We start from the raw sequence: 20,468 nt of genomic DNA on the forward strand, positions 1-20,468 counted from the left end.
CAGCTAGAGTTTCTCAGCTTCAATTGGTTCCCTAAGCGATATACCTTATAGGTAGGACGATTAGGTCATTGGATAAGTGATTGGATAGTGCCTTTCAGGAGCTTTCTTAATGATAAGATCAGAGAGGAATCTAGTAAAAACCTAATATATTCCTACATGCCAAAGTGGTGCTTGCAATGTAAAATTCTGGTGGTGCATGGGCTCCCAGTGTATAAAATAAGACGTAAGAAAGTAAATTAACGAAAAATAAATGAAACATAAGCCACAGGACAACAAAGTGCTCGAAAATAAAGAACTAGATAGAAATTTTTGGAATGTAAATTGCATGAAATGTAAATGGACTCGAATTAGAGTAAAAAAAAAAAAAAAAACTAAAGAAATCCTATGTTTCGAGTTAGGCTTGTCTACTGACTAAAATCCATAGTAGAGTCGCCAAATCTATTGACATGTGTGTCAGCAAGGGTGCAAAATGAGTGTTATTTTCATTAATAATGGTAGTAGCTTGTGTCACACCTTGAAATTTGGCACCTGAGTTAAAGAGACCCTGGCTCCCTAGCTAGGTGCATGACTTGTATAAAACATGCTTACAAAATAAATTTTTACAAGCATTGCATGATACCAAATCACCCATAAATAAACCCATAAGCCATTAATAAACTAGAATATCCAAGACATGATCACTATAATCTAAAATCTTAATCACTTTTATAGTATAATTCTTTGAAATTTAATTATGAGATATAAAAGGAAACTAAACCCTAAACAGAAATAAAAAGTGGCTGGGACTCCATTCACTTGCTCCCTGTCTAAACCTTGCTCCTGAAATTTAATAACCACAATAAAGGGTAAGCTCAATAGCCTAGTGAGTAAATCTTGCACAAGTTTGAAAATACATTTGATCCAATTATAACATATTTCTCAAAATATAAAAAATGAAGTTTATAAACAAATGATCAATGTAATTTTATACGACATAAATTATAGATGAATTAATGTAAACTATGGTTAATTACACACATGCATATTTTACAATCTGATAACTTTAAAATCCAATGTATGACAATTTCATGAAAGAATGAGTGAATGCAAGACATGAAATAATCCAACACAACCAGTATGGTTTAACCTTTTGAACACCAGAGCATTTTACTAGTCAACCAATACTTCCAAAATGCACCTGGTCTGACTATGGATTTTTGCAATTGCAACATGTTTATCTATGCAGTCACATTATGAGTTATTCATATGTTAACTGGTTAAACTCCTACCCTACCTAGCCTGACCGTCGACTTTTACAATCCTCACATACTTCTTCATGCAGCTCTGTAGTAAGGATTCATTACCTAGGATGACAATGGTCCCCCACTCGGTCCCATGGTAGAGATTCTAAAAGGTACCAAATGGACTTTTGGGACTTTTAACAAAAGGTTCTTAATCACCCTACCTATTTACACTCTTAGGAATTTTCAATGTAGAACAACATAGTATAAGATTTCAAATCATCTAAAATGCCAAAAAATATATATTTATATGTAATTTAATCCCCAATTTAATTGGAATTATAAAAATAATTATTAAATCTCTAAATTCTTAAAAGAAAAGAAAGAAAAGAAATCCTAGATTCCATTATACTGAAATTTCAATTAAAGTACTTGAAAGCAACAATATCCTACAATACTTGTCCAATGGTTCCATAATTTAGGGAATTCTTGGAAAATCATAATCCCAACAATAATTTAAAAGGAAAACAAAGAATTTAAGAAAAATAATTATGGAAATCAATCAAAAAGAAAATTATAGAAAGACATGAATTTTAGAGTTTTCACATCACAAAACAATGTAGTTTCAAAAAATTCAAAAAAAATAGCAAAGAGAACTTTTAAAATCATATGAGAGACCCACTCACCTTAAAGAAAATTTGAATCCAAAACCCTTACGAAATGAACTCAAATCCTTTCCTCCTCCCTTCCATTGGGATTTGGTCTGCAAAATCACATAGATATGGATCTAAGATAACAATCCAAGAGCACCAAGCAATCACAAGAGAAACAGAAAGATTTAACGTGGAAAACCCTTTTAGGAAAAAACCATGGCACAAGGCGACAAAAATTTACTATAAAAGCATAAATTACAAAGAGAAAGGACTTACCCGATTTGAACAACGTTGAATTTCACCCTTGCTACACCCTTTGAAAATCTTAGAACCCTTTTAGAAACCTTTGAAATACATTTAAGAAGCCTTAGAATACATGAAAATGGCCCTAGGGACTCCTATTTATAAATGGGGAAACCTCACTTATGCACCTCCTAATAAACCGTCTCAAATTTACACAGTTTGCACATAAACCATGCACCGTTTGCATAACCCTCGACAAGTTGAAGGAGGGCTTCGACCAATTGAAGGGAGCTTCGACTAGTCGAGCCAGTCTCTTGACTGGTTGAGGATCTCGGACTCCAAGATTGGAGACATTAGTTTAACAATAATCTCCACTATGTCTTCAATCTTCAAACTTGTAGCATCTTGCCCTCTTCTCTTATCTCTACGTCGCATCATAGTTTCAATCAATGCTTCATGTGCACACTCCGTCCTTCTTTTATGTTATCGCCAAGCCTAGAGAAGTTGCACAAAACTTGAACTTCTCTGTAAGAACGACCTTGGTGAGCATGTCCGTTGGATTCACACTGGTGTGAATCTTTTCCAATATTACTCCTCCTTCCTCAAGCACCTGTCGGATAAAGTGGTGATGAACATCAATGTGTTTAGTACGTGAGTGATAAACAAAATTTTTAACCAAATTGATAATGCTTTCGCTATCACAGTTAACTGGCATGGCCTCCTGCTGAAGTCCCAATTGATTTATCATGCCTATTAACTAAACACATTCCTTAAATGTTTTCGTCACTGTCATATATTCTGATTCGGTCATGGAAAAGGCCACCACGGACTGAAGCTTCGACATCCAACTAATTGCTACACCCGCTAGTACAAACGTATAACTTAAAGTAGACTTCTTAGAATCCACACTACCTGCGTAGTCTGAATCACATATCCTACCAACTTTGCCCTTGTCTTTTCAAAAGTTAAGACGTAGTCTTTTATACCTCAAATGTATCGAAGTAGCCATTTCACCGCTTCTCAATGTTGCTAGCCAGAGTTTGACATGTATCTGCTCACAACACCGACTACCTGTGAAATATTTAGTCTCGTACAGACCATGACATACATTAAACGACAACCGCATTCGAATAAGGTATATGAGAATAACCTACTTTTCCTCATTTGATTTAAGATATTGTTCTAAGGAAAGCTTGAAGTGAGCCGCGTGGGAACGATCACTTACTTTGCCTGCTCCATCCTATACTTGATCAATAAATTTTCAAGGTATTCTGCCTATAATAACCAAAGCCTGATCCTCTTCTCGTCTCTATGAATATATATGCCGAGAACCCTTTTTGCAGCCCCCAGATCTTTTATCTCGAATGTTCCTGATAATTGAGTCTTTAGTATGTTGATTTCAGATATATAATGACTGACGATCAACATATCATCAACATGCAATACTAGGATGATAAGTTTATCATCACTCGGTGTCTTGTAATAGACACAATGATCATATTCACTTCGAGTAAATTTTTGACTCACAGTGAAAGAATCAAATTTTTTATACCACTGCCTAGGCGACTGTTTTAAGCCGTACAACGACCTCATTAACCTGCAAACTTCTTTCTCTTCCCCTTTAACTCTGTAGCAGATCTAGTTGCTTCATGTAGATCTGCTACTCCAACTCCCCATGTAGGAATGCAGTCTTAACATCCATTTGTTTCAGCTCGAAATCGTATTGGGCAACCAGCGCCAACACGAATCTGATAGACACCTGCTTAACCACCGACGCGAATATCTCTGTGAAGTCGATTCCTTCTCTCTGAGCATAACCGTTCACTACCAATCTAGCTTTATATCTAGCCTATTTTCTTTTGTATAATCACTTGCATCCAATCACTTTTCCACCCACTGGAAGCTCCACCAGCTCCCATGTGTGATTTTTGTGCAATGAGTCCATCTCATCATCCATATTCGCCTTCCACTTTCCTTCATCAAGCTCACTGAGAACTTCCTGAATAGTAGAGGGGTCCCCCTCATCTGTAACGAGGGCATATGTAATATTAGAGTCATCCTTGTATCTTGCCGGTAACCTACAATCATATGGTGGGTTCCTCCTTATAGGTAGCTACTCCATCTGATCTTGTACCTCTGTCTATGCATGTCTTTGCCTGAGTATCATCTATATCCATCTGAACGTTTACAATCAACCTTTCTGGTTCCTCTTGCTCCTCTTGATCATTCTTGCAGAATAGAGAGCATTCATCAAATCTGACGTCACAGCTAATGATGTCCTTGTATGTGACCTTGTCGAATAACCTATAACCTTTCACACCAACGCCATAGCCAACAAAATATACTTTTTGGCTCTATGGTCTAGCTTATTTCTCTCAATTGATAGTACATGAGAGTAAGCTTCATAACCAAATATGCGTAAATTTGAGTAGTCGACTTATGATCACTCCATACTTTCTCTGAAATTTTACATCCAATTATCGTAAAAGGATACTGGTTTACCAAATAGCAAGTCATGTTAACGGCCTTAGTCCATAAGTCCTTGCCCAACGCAACATTACTTAACATGCATCGAGCCCTCTCTAAGAGAGTCCGATTCATTCGCTCAGCCACACTGTTTTGTTCAGGCGTGTAGTGCATTGTGTTGTGCCTAATAATCCCTTCATCTTTACAATATTTATTAAATTCAGTAGAAGTAAATTCTCTACCGTTGTCAGTCCTTAAAACCTTTATTTTTCACCCTAACTATTTTTCCACCATTACCTTCCATTGTTTGAATATAGTGAAAACTTTGGATTTACGTTTCATAAAGTAAACCCAAAATTTCCTGGAGTAGTCGTCAATGAATAAAACAAACCATGATAACCCTCTAATGGAAATATATGGTGATAACCCCCATACATCAGAGTGCACATAATCCAGCACTCCCTTACATACATGTTTTCCAATTTTAAAAGATAATCTAGATTGTCTATCATATATACAATGCTCGCATATATTTAAATCAGAATTTTTAAAAGCTGATATTAAATAACGATTAGATAGTACCTTCATGTCCCGCTCGCCCATATGGCCCAAATGAGCACGCCACATACGTAAAGACGTGGAATCTACAATAGCCATTGTTGCTCCACCTGCCGAAGTGCTCCCTATCAACCTCTAAAGGTTATTGTGCCTTTGTGCTCTCATAACCAGGAGTGCCCCTTTTGAAACTTTAAGGACATCTTCAATACCAGTGAACTTGCATCCTATAGCCTCGAGTGCACCGAGAGAAATCAGACTTTTCTTCATATTAGGAACATGCCTAACATCAGTTAAAGTATGCTCCATCCCATCAAACATCTTGATGCTCACCATACCAATAGCCATAACATTACAAGTATTATCATTGCCCATAAAGATTTGTCCACCATCGCATTCTCTATAACTGGCGAACCAACTTCGATGAAGAGTTATGTGATATGATGCTTCTGTGTCGATCCACTCATTTCCATGATTATGGTGCAAGTGTCTGATCATGGACATAGATAATACATCACCACTACTTGTCTCTTCCTCAGATGTGACAACATTGGCCTCCTTATAAGAAGCCGCTGGATTTTCTTTCTTCACTTTAGGATTGGTACAATCCTTCTTCATGTGTCCAGACATCTCACAGTTTCAGCACTTACTCTTGGATTTGGATCTAAGTCTTGAAGATCTTATATCTCGCTTATAATTCCTTCATCTCGTAATCAGTGCACCAGAAGATGTCTCTATGTCGCTGTTTAACTTTCTCGTGACATTCCCTTAAAGGGCCGAGATAACGGTGTCAATACTCAGGGTTTTATTTATGGTATACATTGTATCCTTAAATGACTCATACGATGTCGGAAGAGAATTCAGCAACATACATGCTTGTTTCTCATCTTTGATCACTTCCTCCATATCTAGCAATTTGTAAATTAATTTATTAAAGTTGTTGATGTATGCCTCCAGATCTCCACCCTCTGCCATCTTGAAGTTATACCACTGCCGCTTCAAGTGTAGGCGATTTTCAAATTTATTTATTTTTTTACATAGATATCCTCTAACTTCGCCCATAAACTAGCTGCAGTTTTCTCTCTCAAAACATTATAAAGAACCTCATCCGTAAGATATAAACGGATCGAGGATAAGGCCTTCTTATCAAGGGTATTCCATTCATCATCAGTCATAGTAGACTTTTTAGCCTCAAGAGCACCATCCTCGCCTTGCTTGGTTGAGGAACTGATCATTTTGATCTTCCATAACTCAAAGTTATATTTACTTGAGTACTTCTCAATATCATACCTAGTACTTCCCATTGATACTAATCCTGCAGATTCAGATCTGTACCCCAACGATATCTCTAATACTTCTTGTTGAAATTTGGTTTACGGAATCACACAGATATGGATCTAGGATTGCAATCCAAGAGCACTAAGCAATCACAAGAGAGATACAAAGATTTAACATGGAAAACCCTTTTGGGAAAAAACCACGGCACAAAGTGATAGAAATTCACTAGGAAAGCATAAATTACAAAGAGAAAGGACTTACCCGATTCGAACAACTTCGAATCTCACCCTTGCTACACCCTTTGAAAACCCTAAAACCCTTTTAGAAACCCTTGGAATACCTTTAAGATGCCTTAGAATACATGAGAATGGCCCTTGGGACTCCTATTTATAGATGGGGAAACCTTACTTATGCATATCCTTAGAAATCGTCTCAAATTTACGCAGTCTGCATACAAACCGCGCACCGTTTGCGTAACCCTCGACTAGTCAAAGGAGAGCTTCGACCAGTTGAAGGGACCTTCAACTAGTCGAGTCAGTCCCTCGACTAGTAGAAGATCTCAAACTCCAAGATTGGAGACATCAATTCACATGGCTCGTGGATGGCAACGTGGTGAGCTTGATGAGCGGTTTGGATTTGGAGATGGGACTACTTAAATGAATGATTTAAATGGATGGTTGTAGGGTCGACAGGTTAATGGTTGAACTGTCAGGGTTTTTTTTTTTTTTGAAAAAAAGAACTGTCAGGGTTTGGCGTGTACCAATCGAGGGTTGTGCTGGCCATGATCAATGGCCAATTTTGAAGGTTTTAAATGTGAAAATTGTTGGATGGAGATGGGTACGCCGTTGGTCGCCAAATTAAAGATCAGATTGGTTTGATTTTTTATATACAATTTTAATGGTTATTCTTGAACGGTTTAGGTGTACTTCAACAGTCACAAACGGACGAGGTCCTGCAAAATCAATAGTGGAAATTGGGCTGGTTTTCTACTCATATCAATGGTCATCTTTGGACAGATTTATGGCACGGATTGTCGGTCATGATTGGTAGATTTGATAGATGGATCTGCAGTCACGATCCAGCAAACTGATGGTCACTATCGGGCTAATTTAAAATAATGCTTAGATCTATGGTCATAATTGGGCAATACGCTACTCAATTCAATGGTTAAAACCATACAGATCTAATTCATACATAACGGTCATACGTTGAACAAATTTAATAAAAAATAAATGGTCAAGATTCGGTAGTTTCAAAGCATAAATAAAAAATCATCATTGTATGCATTGATGGATGCATAGTTGATCATGTATGTATATATGAATCGATGGATGCCTGCGTGCATGAATGCATAAATGATGAATGGATGTGCACATTTATGATTGGATGAATATGAATTTATATGCACGCGTCTACATGAATATGAATAAAAATCTAGGGTCCCTAGATCTCGTATGGTGTGATGTATAACTTGGAGTCGGTGATAGCCAAAAGAAACCTGCAGTCGGCAAGGAAGGGCTTCTATGAGAGAGAATGAAAGGGTTAAGCACCTTTCTTCACTCAATCCAAAATGTATTTTCTCCTGTGGGATTTTTTCGAGACTTCTAAAGATTAATAGGCTCTAGAGATTGTTATAGAGCCCAACTATGGTGAAAACCATATAGACAATACTCTTAACATGGCTGAGGTAATAATACAAAAGAAAAAGGTAAACCGTCAATTTCTAATATACCATGCCATCATTCGATTACTTAGTAAGATATAAAGCATACATCTAATGACCGTTATTATAATAAATGAAAAGTAGTGACGTTAAGGAGTGTATGAGAAGGAAGATGTAGGCCACTGTATGCCTACCGTTATCCAACCAGCTCGCCTTTTGGGCTTACCCCATCCATATGGTGGCTCAGAAAATCAAGTCCATGATCAGCAGACACATGTCCAACACACATAGTTATATTCCTCTAAACTGTTGCGGTGTTTTGATGCATGTCCCTTCTTATTTCATCTCTTAGTTAGACAAGTATAGTAGTATCATTTTCACAAATGCACTCCTTTCTCCATTATAACAAAGTGTAGTAAAGCTGATACTCTCCTATGAATGCACTCCTTTCTACATTATAACAAAGTGTAGTAAAGCTGATACTCTCCTATGAATGCACTCCTTTCTACATTATAACAAAGTGTAGTAAAGCTGATACTCTACTGTTTGTGTGCAGAATCCATATGTGCTGTCGGCCGATACTTGTGGATCTAGCAGTGGATCGGCAATTGCGGTGGCTGCAAATCTGGTGACAGTGTCATTAGGCACTGAGACAGATGGTTCGATCCTCTGCCCCTCCAGTTTCAATTCAGTGGTAGGGATAAAACCCACAGTGGGCCTCACCAGTCGAAGTGGGGTCATCCCAATTTCTTCAAGGCAGGATACAGTAGGGTAAGAGATGTTCACCAAAACCTGAATACCATTCAAAATTGGTTCTTCTACAAATGTAGAATAAGGTTGTTCTACAACTGCTGAACGTGGGTCCAACCATGGTGTTTGTATGACATCCAACTCGACCAACAAGATCACTATAACATGAAAGTCGGACACCCCAAGAATTAGGCCAATCTAAGCATCATATAAGCTACCATGTGAATTAGGAGGTTTTTGGGTGATTTTTTGTTGTTTCTTATGGTGTGGCATGATTTGTGGTCTATTTGATCATCATAGTGCCTGGTGCATGGTTTGGATGGCATCCACACATCATAGCGGGCCAAAAACAAGTACTTGAATAAGTTTTATATGCAGTTGAATAATATGAGGAAGCAGCCTCTCATTCCGTTCATTACACTTTTTTCTTATTCGCCCATGCAAGGCTATATTTTTCCTATGATGCATAACAATCATTGGTTGTATATGTTATCTCACCTTCAATTTTTGATTTATTGACTACACTCTTTTCTTTTCTTTTTTTTTTTTTTTTACCTTTTCATGGTTTGCTAGAATACATCTAGTGGTATTATAATATGAGTTTTTGGACTTCAACCATTGGATTGGGTATTTATTCAATCACTCATATCGTTACCCGAATTATTCTCATGGTGGTGGATACGGGATAGCCAAGAAACTCCCTTATTGAAATATTTCACCCCTTTGATCATTCAATGGAAAAGGAGAATTTCTCAAATGATAAAGGATTGAAATATTCAAACATAAGATTCTCAATTTTTTGGCTATGCCCCATTCAAGGTACTTCCCATCATGAAAATAGTTTTATCCTTGAAGGATGACCGCAAGCTAAAGTTCTGAATATGGAAATCTTAATTTTATTTTATTTTTATTTTTATTTTTTTTTTAAAAAAAAGGAGCTAAAGTTCTGAAAATTCATATAACAATACGGAGAGATTTATTCTAGAGAACTTGTAGTTCTATTCTGTCATGAAAAGTAGGAAAAATGGGTGTATTTGGGGTATACCTCTTTTGAATCATTTTAAACTTGGATGTGAACGTGGGAATGTGAATGGCATCCTTGGTATTTGAATAGTTTGCCAAAAAATTAAGTAGGGTGCTTTTGGAGTTGACGCAGGGGAGGACGTGAGGTCGAGCACTGTCTTCCTCAAGAGGATAACTATTCCGAATCCACGGAACTTCTCTGGACTCCTCACAAAGACTTCTCGAATCCACGAAGAAAGAAAGCAGGAAATAGAAAGAAATTCTAATAAATTCGAATTTAATTAATGAATGAATAAAAACGAATTCACAACCCTTTAAATAGGGGTACCAAGCAATGGGAAAGAAATCAGAATCAAACTACAACTAAAACTCCTAGAATTCATGACTTACTATAAATAGTAAACTTACTATTTATAGATGGTCGTGATATCTACTAGTGCGCAAGGTTTTTGGCCAAAAATAGTAAGTGTCCTATTTGGCTTCACCAAACCGTTCTCCTAATTATTCTAGCGTTGGGCGTAACTCCTAAAGCCCGATGGATGAAGAGTTATAATCAAACTAAAACTTACTATTTATAGTAAAAATGAAATTAAAACAGGGAAACGAATTGCGCAACCCGGTGTAGTGGGGTTGGTTGGCTAAAGTAGCTCGTTCTACCCCAAAATCATATATTTTACGTCAGGTAACTCATTCCGAATTGCGAGATACGCCCGATCTAAGGTCCGACGTTCCGGATCACTTCTGTTGTTGACCGGGCCTTTTCTGATCCATCTTAGCCATGAAACTGTCCGCGACCCGCTCTACATCAGTCCCCTCCACTTCAAAAGAACTCGTCTTCGAGTTCTCATCCTGCGCTGGTTCATGATACTCGGTCAGGTCCGAGACGTTGAAAGTCCGTGAGATCGCTATATCATCTGGAAGATCAATAGCATAAGCGTTATCATTGATCTTTTGGATGATTGGTACCGGTCCAATCTTTTTATTCTTCAACTTGTTGTACATTCCGGTCAAAAATTGTTCTTTGCGCAGATGGACCATTACTTGGTCGCCCACCTCGAACACTTTTTGTTGCCAATGCTTGTCCGCTTGCTCCTTGTACTTTTCGTTCGAAGCATGTAGCTTGGTTTGTACCTCCGCATGAATGCTCATGATCTTGTCAGCCATATGTTCTGCTGCAATGCTCATGCCTGGGAGCTTGGGTAGAGGGACCAAGTCTAGTGTGTGGCGAGGTACTCTTCTGTAAATAACCTGGAACGGGGATTTCCCTGTCGAGCGGTTCACCATGTTGTTGAATGTAAATTCCGCTTGAGACAAAGTCAAATCCCACTGCTTCGGTTTTTCTCCTGAAATACATCGAAGGAGGTTTCCCAACGTGCGATTCACAACCTCAATTTGACCGTCAGTCTGTGGGTGGTAGGCGCTGCTAAACTGAAGTCGTATATCGAATCGAGTCCACAAAGTCCGTCAAAAGTGGCTTATGAACTTCGTGTCATGGTCAGAAGTAATAGTCTTGGGAACCCCGTGTATCCGCACAATTTCTCTTAAGAATAGATTCACCACATGTGTTGCATCAAGAGTCTTCTTACATGGAATAAAGTGCACCATCTTGGAGAAACAATCTACTACCACGAACACCGATTCCATGCCGCGTTGTGTTCGTGGGAGACCAAGCATGAAGTCCATAGATAAATCTTCCCAAGGGCCGTCAGGTACAGGTAACGGGGTGTAGAGGCCCGTATTATGAGATTACCCCTTGGAGGTCTGACAAATATAACAACGTTGGACTGCCTTTCCCACATCACGTACCAATTGCGGCTAGTAATACTATTCTTCCACAAGAGCACGCGTCTTGTCTCGCCTAAGGTGTCCACTGAGGCCACCTTCATGTAGCTCTTGGATTATCTGTTCCCTTAGCGAACTGTTCAGGATGCACAGTCGATTTTCCTTGAAAAGGAATCCGTCTTGCATATGTAAGTCGCCGGGGTGACCTTCTTGGCACCTAACCCATGCGTCCTTGAAGTCGTCGTCATCAGCATATATGTCTTTGAGGCGCTCGAACCCGACAACCTCATTGCTCATAGTGACTAACAAAGATGCATGACGACTTAGTGCATCGGCTACTTTATTCTGTTGCCCTAACTTGTGTTTTAGTACGAAAGTGAATTCCTGCAAAAACGAGATCCATCTAGCATGCACATGGTTAATGTTAGCTTGACTATTAATGAATTTGAGAGCTTGATGGTCCATGTAAAGTATGAATTCCCTCTGAATCAAATAATGTCGCCAGTGTCACAGTGCCTGGACCACCGCGTATAACTCGATCTCATATGTAGACCACTTCTTGTGTGCATCGATAAGTTTCTCACTGTAAAAGGCTACCGGCCTACCTTCTTGAGACAAAACTCCCCCAATTCCGACATATGAGGCATCACATTTGACTTCAAACAGTTTGTCGAAGTTGGGAAGTACAAGAACCGGGTTCATGGATAATCTGTGCTTGATTTCGGAAAAGCTCCTGTTGGCTTCGTTAGTCCACTGAAACTGCCCTTTCTTCATGCAATCTGTGATTGGTGACACAATGGTACTGAAATTTTTCACGAAACGACGATAGAATGTCGCCTGTCCATGAAAGCTTCACACTTCGTGAATATTTGTGGGAACCGACCATTCTCTGATTGCCTTCACATTTTCCTCATCCACTCGAATGCCCATGGATGTTACGACAAAACCCAGGAACAATAGGCTATAGTCATGAAGGTGTAATTTTTTAAATTGAGATACAGTTTATTTTTTGTGAGCACTTAAAGGACGTTCTTGAGGTGTTCCATATGGGTGGTTTCGTCTTGACTGTATATCAAAATATCATTGAAATAAATTACAGCGAACCGCCCAATGAAAGGTTTTAAAACTTGGTTCATCAATCTCATGAATGTGCTAGGCGCATTCTAAATACCGAAGGGCATGACCATCCATTCGTATAATCCTTCCTTGGTCTTAAAGGCCGTTTTCCACTCATCACCCGGCCGTATTCGAATCTGATGGTAGCCGCTCCTTAGGTCCAATTTAGAGAATATTTTTGCACCCTCTACCATGTCCAGCATGTTGTCCAACCGTAGTATAAGAAACCTGTATTTTATGGTGATTTTGTTGATGGCTCGGCTATCGACACACATGCGCCAACTCCCATCTTTTTTTGGCGTTAATAGAGCTGGTACAGCACATGGACTCATGCTTTCTCGAATAAGACCCTTACGGATCAACTCCTCTACTTGTCCCTGCAGAATCTCGCACTCATTCGGACTCATTCGATAATGAGGCCAATTAGGTAAACTGGACCCAAGGACAAAGTCGATATGATGTTGGATATCCAGTATGAGGGGTATCCCATCAGGAAGATCATCGGGCCAGATTTCTTTGAATTCATGTAGTAGGGGCCTTAGTCTTTCAGGGATGATGGTAGGCTCGAATTCTTCCCCTTTTACAATTAATGTATAGGTCTATCCTGTTTCTTTGGATTCTTCCACGAAGTCCCATATGATTAAGAGAAAATGACTCTCCACTTTAGAAGTTTCAGGTGGTCCCCCTAGATCCATAAGGGCCAATATGGTCTTCCGGCCATCCTTGACGAAGATATATATGTTATCTCGCCCTTTATGAGTGGCGTCACGGTCAGATTGGCAAGGTCGACCGAGTAGTATGTGACATGCTTCCATATCAACTACATCGCATACTACTTCATCCTTATAATGTTTGCCAATTGAAAAGGATATGGTGCACCGTTCAATTACCTTTGTTTCGCTGACCTTCTTGATCCAACCGATTGTATATGGAGAGCGATGACGCTCCGTTTTCAATTGTAATTTTTCCACCATGACCTTGGAAACGATGTTCTCACTGCTCCCACTGCCAATGATCATGTCACAAACCTTTCAATTCACCATACACCTAGTGTGGAAGATGTTATGCCACTGTGGATACACTTCTTTTCTTGTCGCATATAATAGTCGCCTCATGACGAGCAACTCATCGTGATCTTACTGAACCCAACCTGAATCATCTGCCTCGTCCTCGGTGGTATGCTCCTGTTCTTCAATATCTGGATCTTCATAAGCATTATCAACACTACCATCATTGATGGCGAGATTTGCCACTTTTCGCTGGGGACAAGTATTTGATAGGTGGCCCAGTTGGCCACAACGATAGCAGTTATCGGGCCTTAGCCGAGCATAGGGGCTTGGGATTCTACTTGAACCAGCAGCAATCGATATGCCCATTTGGGGTCTAGCTTGCTCGCTTCCCTGATCTCGGTTCTCAGACGTAAGAGGTTGAGCGCATGCTCCTACGAGATCCTTCCCCTTGGGCTGTGCAGTTCCCTGGGGCGGACCTTCCATAGGGATCCTTACAGTAGGATAGGTCCGTGTGCTAGGACGCTCAAGTTGCGCTTCTGCCCGAGAAGCCAACTTGATTGCATCATTCGTCGTCTAGACAGACTGCATCTGGACCCGATCCTGGATAGCTATATGCAATCTACCATTGAATCGGGCGACTTGCTACGATTCAGTCTCGACCAAATCGTTACGCGCCACCAGGCGGTAAAATTCTTCTACGTATTCTCTCACCGACCGACTACCTTGTCGACAATTTTGGTATTGTTGGAATAATACTTGATCATGATCGCTAGGAAGGAATCGGGCACGTAGTAGCTGCTTCATCCGCTGTCAGGTGCGGATTGATGCTTTCATCTGCCTGGTTCGCGCGAGTTGCAGTTGTTCCCACCAAGCTGAAGCTCCTCCTTTCAACTTGTAGGCCACAAGCTTGACCTTCTTTGCTTCAGGGATGTTCATATAGTCAAAAAATTGCTCAACTTCACAAAGCCAATCGAGGAAATCCTTAATGTGTAGTTGGCCATTGAAGCTAGGAATATCAACCCGCATATTGAATTCTCGATCCGTTCGATCTACTCGATCGCCACCATGTCTGGGGTGTTGGAAGATGATGTCGTCAATTTCCTCCTCACTAGAGCCCCCTTCCTCAAGAATGACCCTTGGATGCACTACCGGGACTATCCTGCGATCAGAGTGATTACGAGTTTCAGCAATTGGCGGTGGAGGATTACCATCAGGAACACGGAGTTGCCTTAGGTTTTCCACCAAGAGATCCATTATGCGGTCGATGGAATTCTGCAGCCCTTGCTTGGCTTATTGATTCTCTCGTTGCGATACAAGCTGTCACCATTAAAGATAAATTCCCTGGAGCACCGCCCATGGGATTGTTGCCCGACCCGTCGTTAGAAGCCATCAATCCGAGGAGAAACCTCGCTTTGATACCAAACTGATGCAGGGATGACGTGAGGTCGAGCACCGTCTTCCTCAAGAGGATAACTATTCCGAATCCGCGGAACTTCTCTGAACTCCTCACAGAGACTTCTCGAATCCACGAGGAAAGAAAGCAGAAAATAGAAAGAAAATTCTAATAAATTCGAATTTGATTAATGAATGAATAAAAATGAGTTCACAACCCTTTAAATAGGGGTACCAAGCAATGGGAAAGAAATCAGAATCAAACTACAACTAAAATTCCTAGAATTCGCTACTTACGATAAATAGTAAACTTACTATTTATAGACGGTTTGATGTCTACTAGTGCGCAAGGTTTTCGGCCAAAAATAGTAAGTGTCCTATTTGGCTTCACCAAACCGTTCTCCTAATTATTCTAAGCTCTTTTCACATTGGGCGCAACTCCTAAAGCCCGACGGATGAAGAGTTATAATCAAACTACAACTTACTATTTATAGTAACAACGAAATTAAAACAGGGAAACGACCTTCGATCCAGGGGTTTTTCGCAATTCCGGGCTGCGTAACCAGGCATAGCAGGGTTGGTTGGCTAAAGTAGCTCATTCTACCCCAAAATCATATATTTTATGTCAGGTAACTCATTCCGAATTGCGAGATACGCCCGATCTAAGGTCCGACAGTCCGGTTACTTCTGTCGTCGACCGGGCCTTTTCTGATCCATCTTAGCCATGAAACTGTCCGCGACCCGCTCTACATCAGGAGTGCACATGTTAATTATGCATATTTGGCATACGTGTATGTCAATTTATGGATACAACACTAGGTTCCTTATAGATGGTGCATTGTCCAATTTACATTGATGTAATAGATGCATGGCTGGAATTGCATCATTAACAAGGATGTATGATAATAGCTGTTCCACTACTCAAGCAACCTACATTGATGGAATTGCATCCCATGTGCATGGTGGACGTACGCATGTGTTGGGCCACTATTCATGTTAAATATACTACAGTCTTCATATTTTGACAGAAACTTAAGATCAGCTTCCTTCATGTGGCAGTCCCATTTGTAGGACAGTATCAGACGCAGTCTATGTGTTGGACGCTATCGTCGGGTTTGACCCAAGAGACGCAGAAGCAACTGGGAAAGCATCAAAGCTTATTCCATACGGTGGCTACACTCAATTTCTTAAGGCAGATGGGCTCAAAGGAAAGAGACTGGGGATTGTGAGGAAACCATTCTTCGAATTCCTTTCAGAACCTGCGATCAAGCAAACCTTTGACGAGCATCTCAATACACTAAGGTATAAGAGTCAAAACTCTCACTTGCATTTACACTCATTTAGATACTTATTTTGGGAAATTAGCACATCAAGCTCCTTATTTGGACTTTCCTCTATATAATAGGCCCTCTAATTAACAAAATCTTAACCGAGAAAAAGTGCTAGTAATTAGAAGTAGTTTATTATTATTATTATTATTATTATTATTATTATTTTATAATTTATTTAAAGAGTTAGAGGTAATAGTTTTCTATATCTTGGCTTACTAAAATTGTTTCATTGATAATCAATATCTTATATAGACACCTCTTCTTAAGTCATTTACATAAATGATGATGCTTCATCATGATTACTTGCTAATACATGCTTCGATTGCCTCTACAACACTCATGTCCAAACAAGATGGCTACTTACGCAATTAAGACTATAAATGGGCTGGTGCTGGAGAAAAGCCAAGATAACTCAATTTAATAGAACTAGTCTAGGTATTTCAAAATCCATCAATCGTAGGGCGGGCTATTGACCACTATAACTGCATTTCTTCTAATTTAGAATTAATTATGCATGTGTGATTGTGCCAGGTGTGGATCAGCTCAAATCATTGGAAATTGGGAGTCACCAGTTCTATTGTTGTGTACCCTAAAAATTCAAAGTTGATCTTGACCACTGATCATGTGACCACAGGTCCTTTGTAGACATGTTACTTAATGTGAATTTATTATAACCATTTACATATTCATCGGTTAAAGGGACAATGGTGGTCGGAAACTTGAGTTTGGGCATGAATTCCATTGGCCAAGGACGGTTGTATTGTTTAATAGATCTCAATTCCCCGTTAGTTGATGTCCATCTTGCATTGGATGAGCTTATGGTTATTATTATGTGGTCATCCTATATGAGGGGACCAAGAATTAGTCAGGATGGAAATTCTCCACCATGAAACTCAACAACGAGCTGGTGTCTTTCCCCTACTGCGCATAGGAGAGTGAGGGTTGATGAATAAAGGATCTTGTTATTAGAACCTTTGGACACTTTTATTGGAGAAATACTTTAGGTCTACAGATCGAGAAACCAATCATGTCTGGCCCGGATTGACCTATATACATACTAGCTTCAACTAATTCTTAAACCTGAAGAAAAACGTGGAGTTCAACTTCTTAGTGAAATGTCCTTTGGCCATCCTTGCAAGGTTACTTTAGTAGCTCATATGCGGGTGTGGTTAGGTGCATGCATTAGAATGTGGTTGAGGTCCATATGATAGGAATCCACTTATTTCTGAGAAACTATTTTATGGCTTAAATCTTGGTGATTGGACCATACATCAAGTTGTTTCTTAGCTAGGCCTAAAACTTAAATAGTTTTAAATGGTTTATTAATGCTTTCAACAGTAAATATTTTGTTTCTACCATTAAAATGTTTTGGTTGCACTTGATGGACTAATGGTGAATGGCCATGATTCAGGGATGGTTTAGGTCAATTTGAGTACATGGATAAGCACAATCACTAATTGTAGACATAGTAAAGTGTATATCAAAGTTTGTAGGAAGAGGAGCACCATAACTAGTGTCTCAAAAAAGACCTAACTTTTCCTTTTATATAGATCATATCTTAAAGGGAGTTAAGAAAGCCTTAGAGAAAAAGCAGAGAGAAGAAGAAGAAGAAGAGAATGAGAGAGAGAGAGAGAGAGAGAGAGAGAGAGAGAGAGTCTTCTCTCCTCTTAACAACAACATGTTTACACATTTGGGGTATGAAGATTTAGATGGTGATGATGAGAGGTGGTTACTCATTTGGGGTATGAAGATTTAGATGGTGATGATAAGAGGTGGTTACTTTGGAGGTCTCCAGTGCTGAAATTGGAGTTGGAGAAATTAGCCACACTTTTGATTATGGAGTTGCCTATAGTTTTAGTCTCGGTGTTGGTCACCTCAGAGGTGCAGTCTTAGGTGTTGGCATTGCAGGACTAAAGTTTGGATTTGGACTCCTAGCTGAATGTGGGATTGATTTAGGTTTTTCTTTTTAAACAGGAGATTTTATTCATAGAAAATGGGAAATGCACCGGTAGATACATTCAGCCTGCCTGTAGTGCAAAAAAGGTTCCACAAGCATCCTATCATAAAAATTGAAGCCTAAAAATTAAAATTAAGCTGGAACACAGTATCCTGTAATGACCCCCACACCCAACCTGTCCAGAAATAGGGGCCCATGGACGGAGGGGGGAAGGTCTTCTGCCCCCTCAAATGATTTCTGAGCTTGGGATTCATTACCCAGCCTGGCTAAGGCATCCGCCACATTGTTCACTTCTGTAGGAGCATACTAGAAGACAACTTTAAGGATCTTTGTGAGAGAGTCAATGCAGGCCAACCAATGCTAGAAACTCCAACTTTGGGTTCTCTTCTTGTTGAGCATATCAACGATGACCTTTGACTCGCTCTCAATCACTATATTCCCCAAACTCGCTCCGCACAGGAAGAGAGGCCATCAAGCACCACTCTACCTTAAGCTCGCACATTCGATTCCACCCCATAACCGATAGATAAAGCAAAAAGGAGTTCTCTGTTACACCCCCTACATACTCCCCCTCTGCCTGACGGCCCTGGATTACCTCTCGATGACCTATTGACATTGACCTTAACCCATCCTTCTATTGGACGATCCCATTTTATATAGATGGGAAAAAAGTCTTCTATGCTGGATGTGACATTCAATGCCAAGCTCCTAGACTGCTAGGCTCCTAGAAAAAAAAAAAAAAAAAGGTTTTCCTTTATAGGAGGGAGAATTGCGCTAATGTGAAAAATCCACCTCCGAATGTTATAGATCACCTGAGACACATTAACGCAACTGCCTTCAAACTAGCTGCTGTTCCTAGCTGACTAGATTTCAAATAAAGAAAGATAGGCAAGAATCCCTCTCAAATATGTGAAGCCATCATCGGAAGAGGAGGCATTCCACCAGTGAGAGGCACGAGCACTCGTTGATTGACCATCCAGAAAAGAGATATTAAATAAGATGCTGTAGTAATTCCATACCTTGGAAGAAATCTCTCCCGATGCGAAGAGGTGATCCAACGATTCAATGTCTGGATCCCGCTCTATGCGCAATAGACACATTTTGAAGCAAGGTGGACTCCCTTAGTTTAAATTCTCCTGTTAACAAGAACAAGTCCTGGTTAAATCTTCTAAGCAAGGAGCAAGAATTTGGGCGGCACTTTTTAGTGTCATACCCATTTGGCCCAACTCCTGCATTTGACTGAGGACCCGGTCATCTCCCACGCTGACTTAACACTAAAATATACTTGCAATCCGGAATGAGTTATCTGACGTAAAATATATGATTTTGGGGTAGAACGAGCTACTGAAGCCAACCAACCCAGCTACGCCGGGTTGCGCAGCCCGGAATTGCGAAAAACCCCTGGATTGACGGTCGTTTCCCTGTTTTAATTTCGTTTTTACTATAAATAGTAAGTTTTAGTTCGATTATAACTCTTCATCCGTCGGGCTTTAGGAGTTGCGCCCAACGTGAAAAGAGCTTAGAATAATTAGGAGAACGGTTTGGTGAAGCCAAATAGGACACTTACTATTTTTGGCCGAAAACCTTGCGCACTAGTAGACATCACGACCGTCTATAAATAGTAAGTTTACTATTTATAGTAAGTCGCGGATTCTAAGAGTTTGAGTTGTAGTTTGCTTCTAATTTCTTTCCCATTGCTTGGTAGCCCTATTTAAAGGGTTGTGAACTCGTTTTTATTCATCAATTAATCAATTTTGAATTTATTAGAATTTATTTCTATTTTCTGCTTTCTTTCCTCGTGGATTCGAGAAGTCTCTGTGAGGAGTCCAGAGAAGCTCCGTGGATTCGGAGTAGTTATCCTCATCACGTTCATCCCTGCGTCAATTGGTATCAGAGCGAGGATTCCCCTCGGGCCGATGGCAAACAACGAAGGTATGAATCAAAATCCTGTGGACGGTGATCCAGGGATTCGTTATCTTTCGGAAAGAATGGAAGCTTTCCACCGGGAGAGTCAGTTGACCATGCAAGG

General features: G+C 39.9%; 1 protein-coding gene across 1 annotated transcript in view; it reads left to right on the plus strand.

Annotated features, from left to right (window-relative positions):
* LOC131226513 (probable amidase At4g34880) overlaps positions 1-20,468 on the plus strand; it is a 96,035-nt gene that overhangs the window by 17,295 nt on the left and 58,272 nt on the right. The window contains exons 2-3 of the mRNA XM_058222154.1: positions 8,635-8,849; positions 16,211-16,453. Coding sequence (XP_058078137.1) covers positions 8,635-8,849; positions 16,211-16,453 — 458 coding nt within the window. The remainder of the gene's footprint in view (positions 1-8,634; positions 8,850-16,210; positions 16,454-20,468) is intronic.

The sequence above is a fragment of the Magnolia sinica genome, chromosome 2, assembly GCF_029962835.1.
Source record: "Magnolia sinica isolate HGM2019 chromosome 2, MsV1, whole genome shotgun sequence".
NCBI classification, from domain to species: Eukaryota; Viridiplantae; Streptophyta; class Magnoliopsida; order Magnoliales; family Magnoliaceae; genus Magnolia; species Magnolia sinica.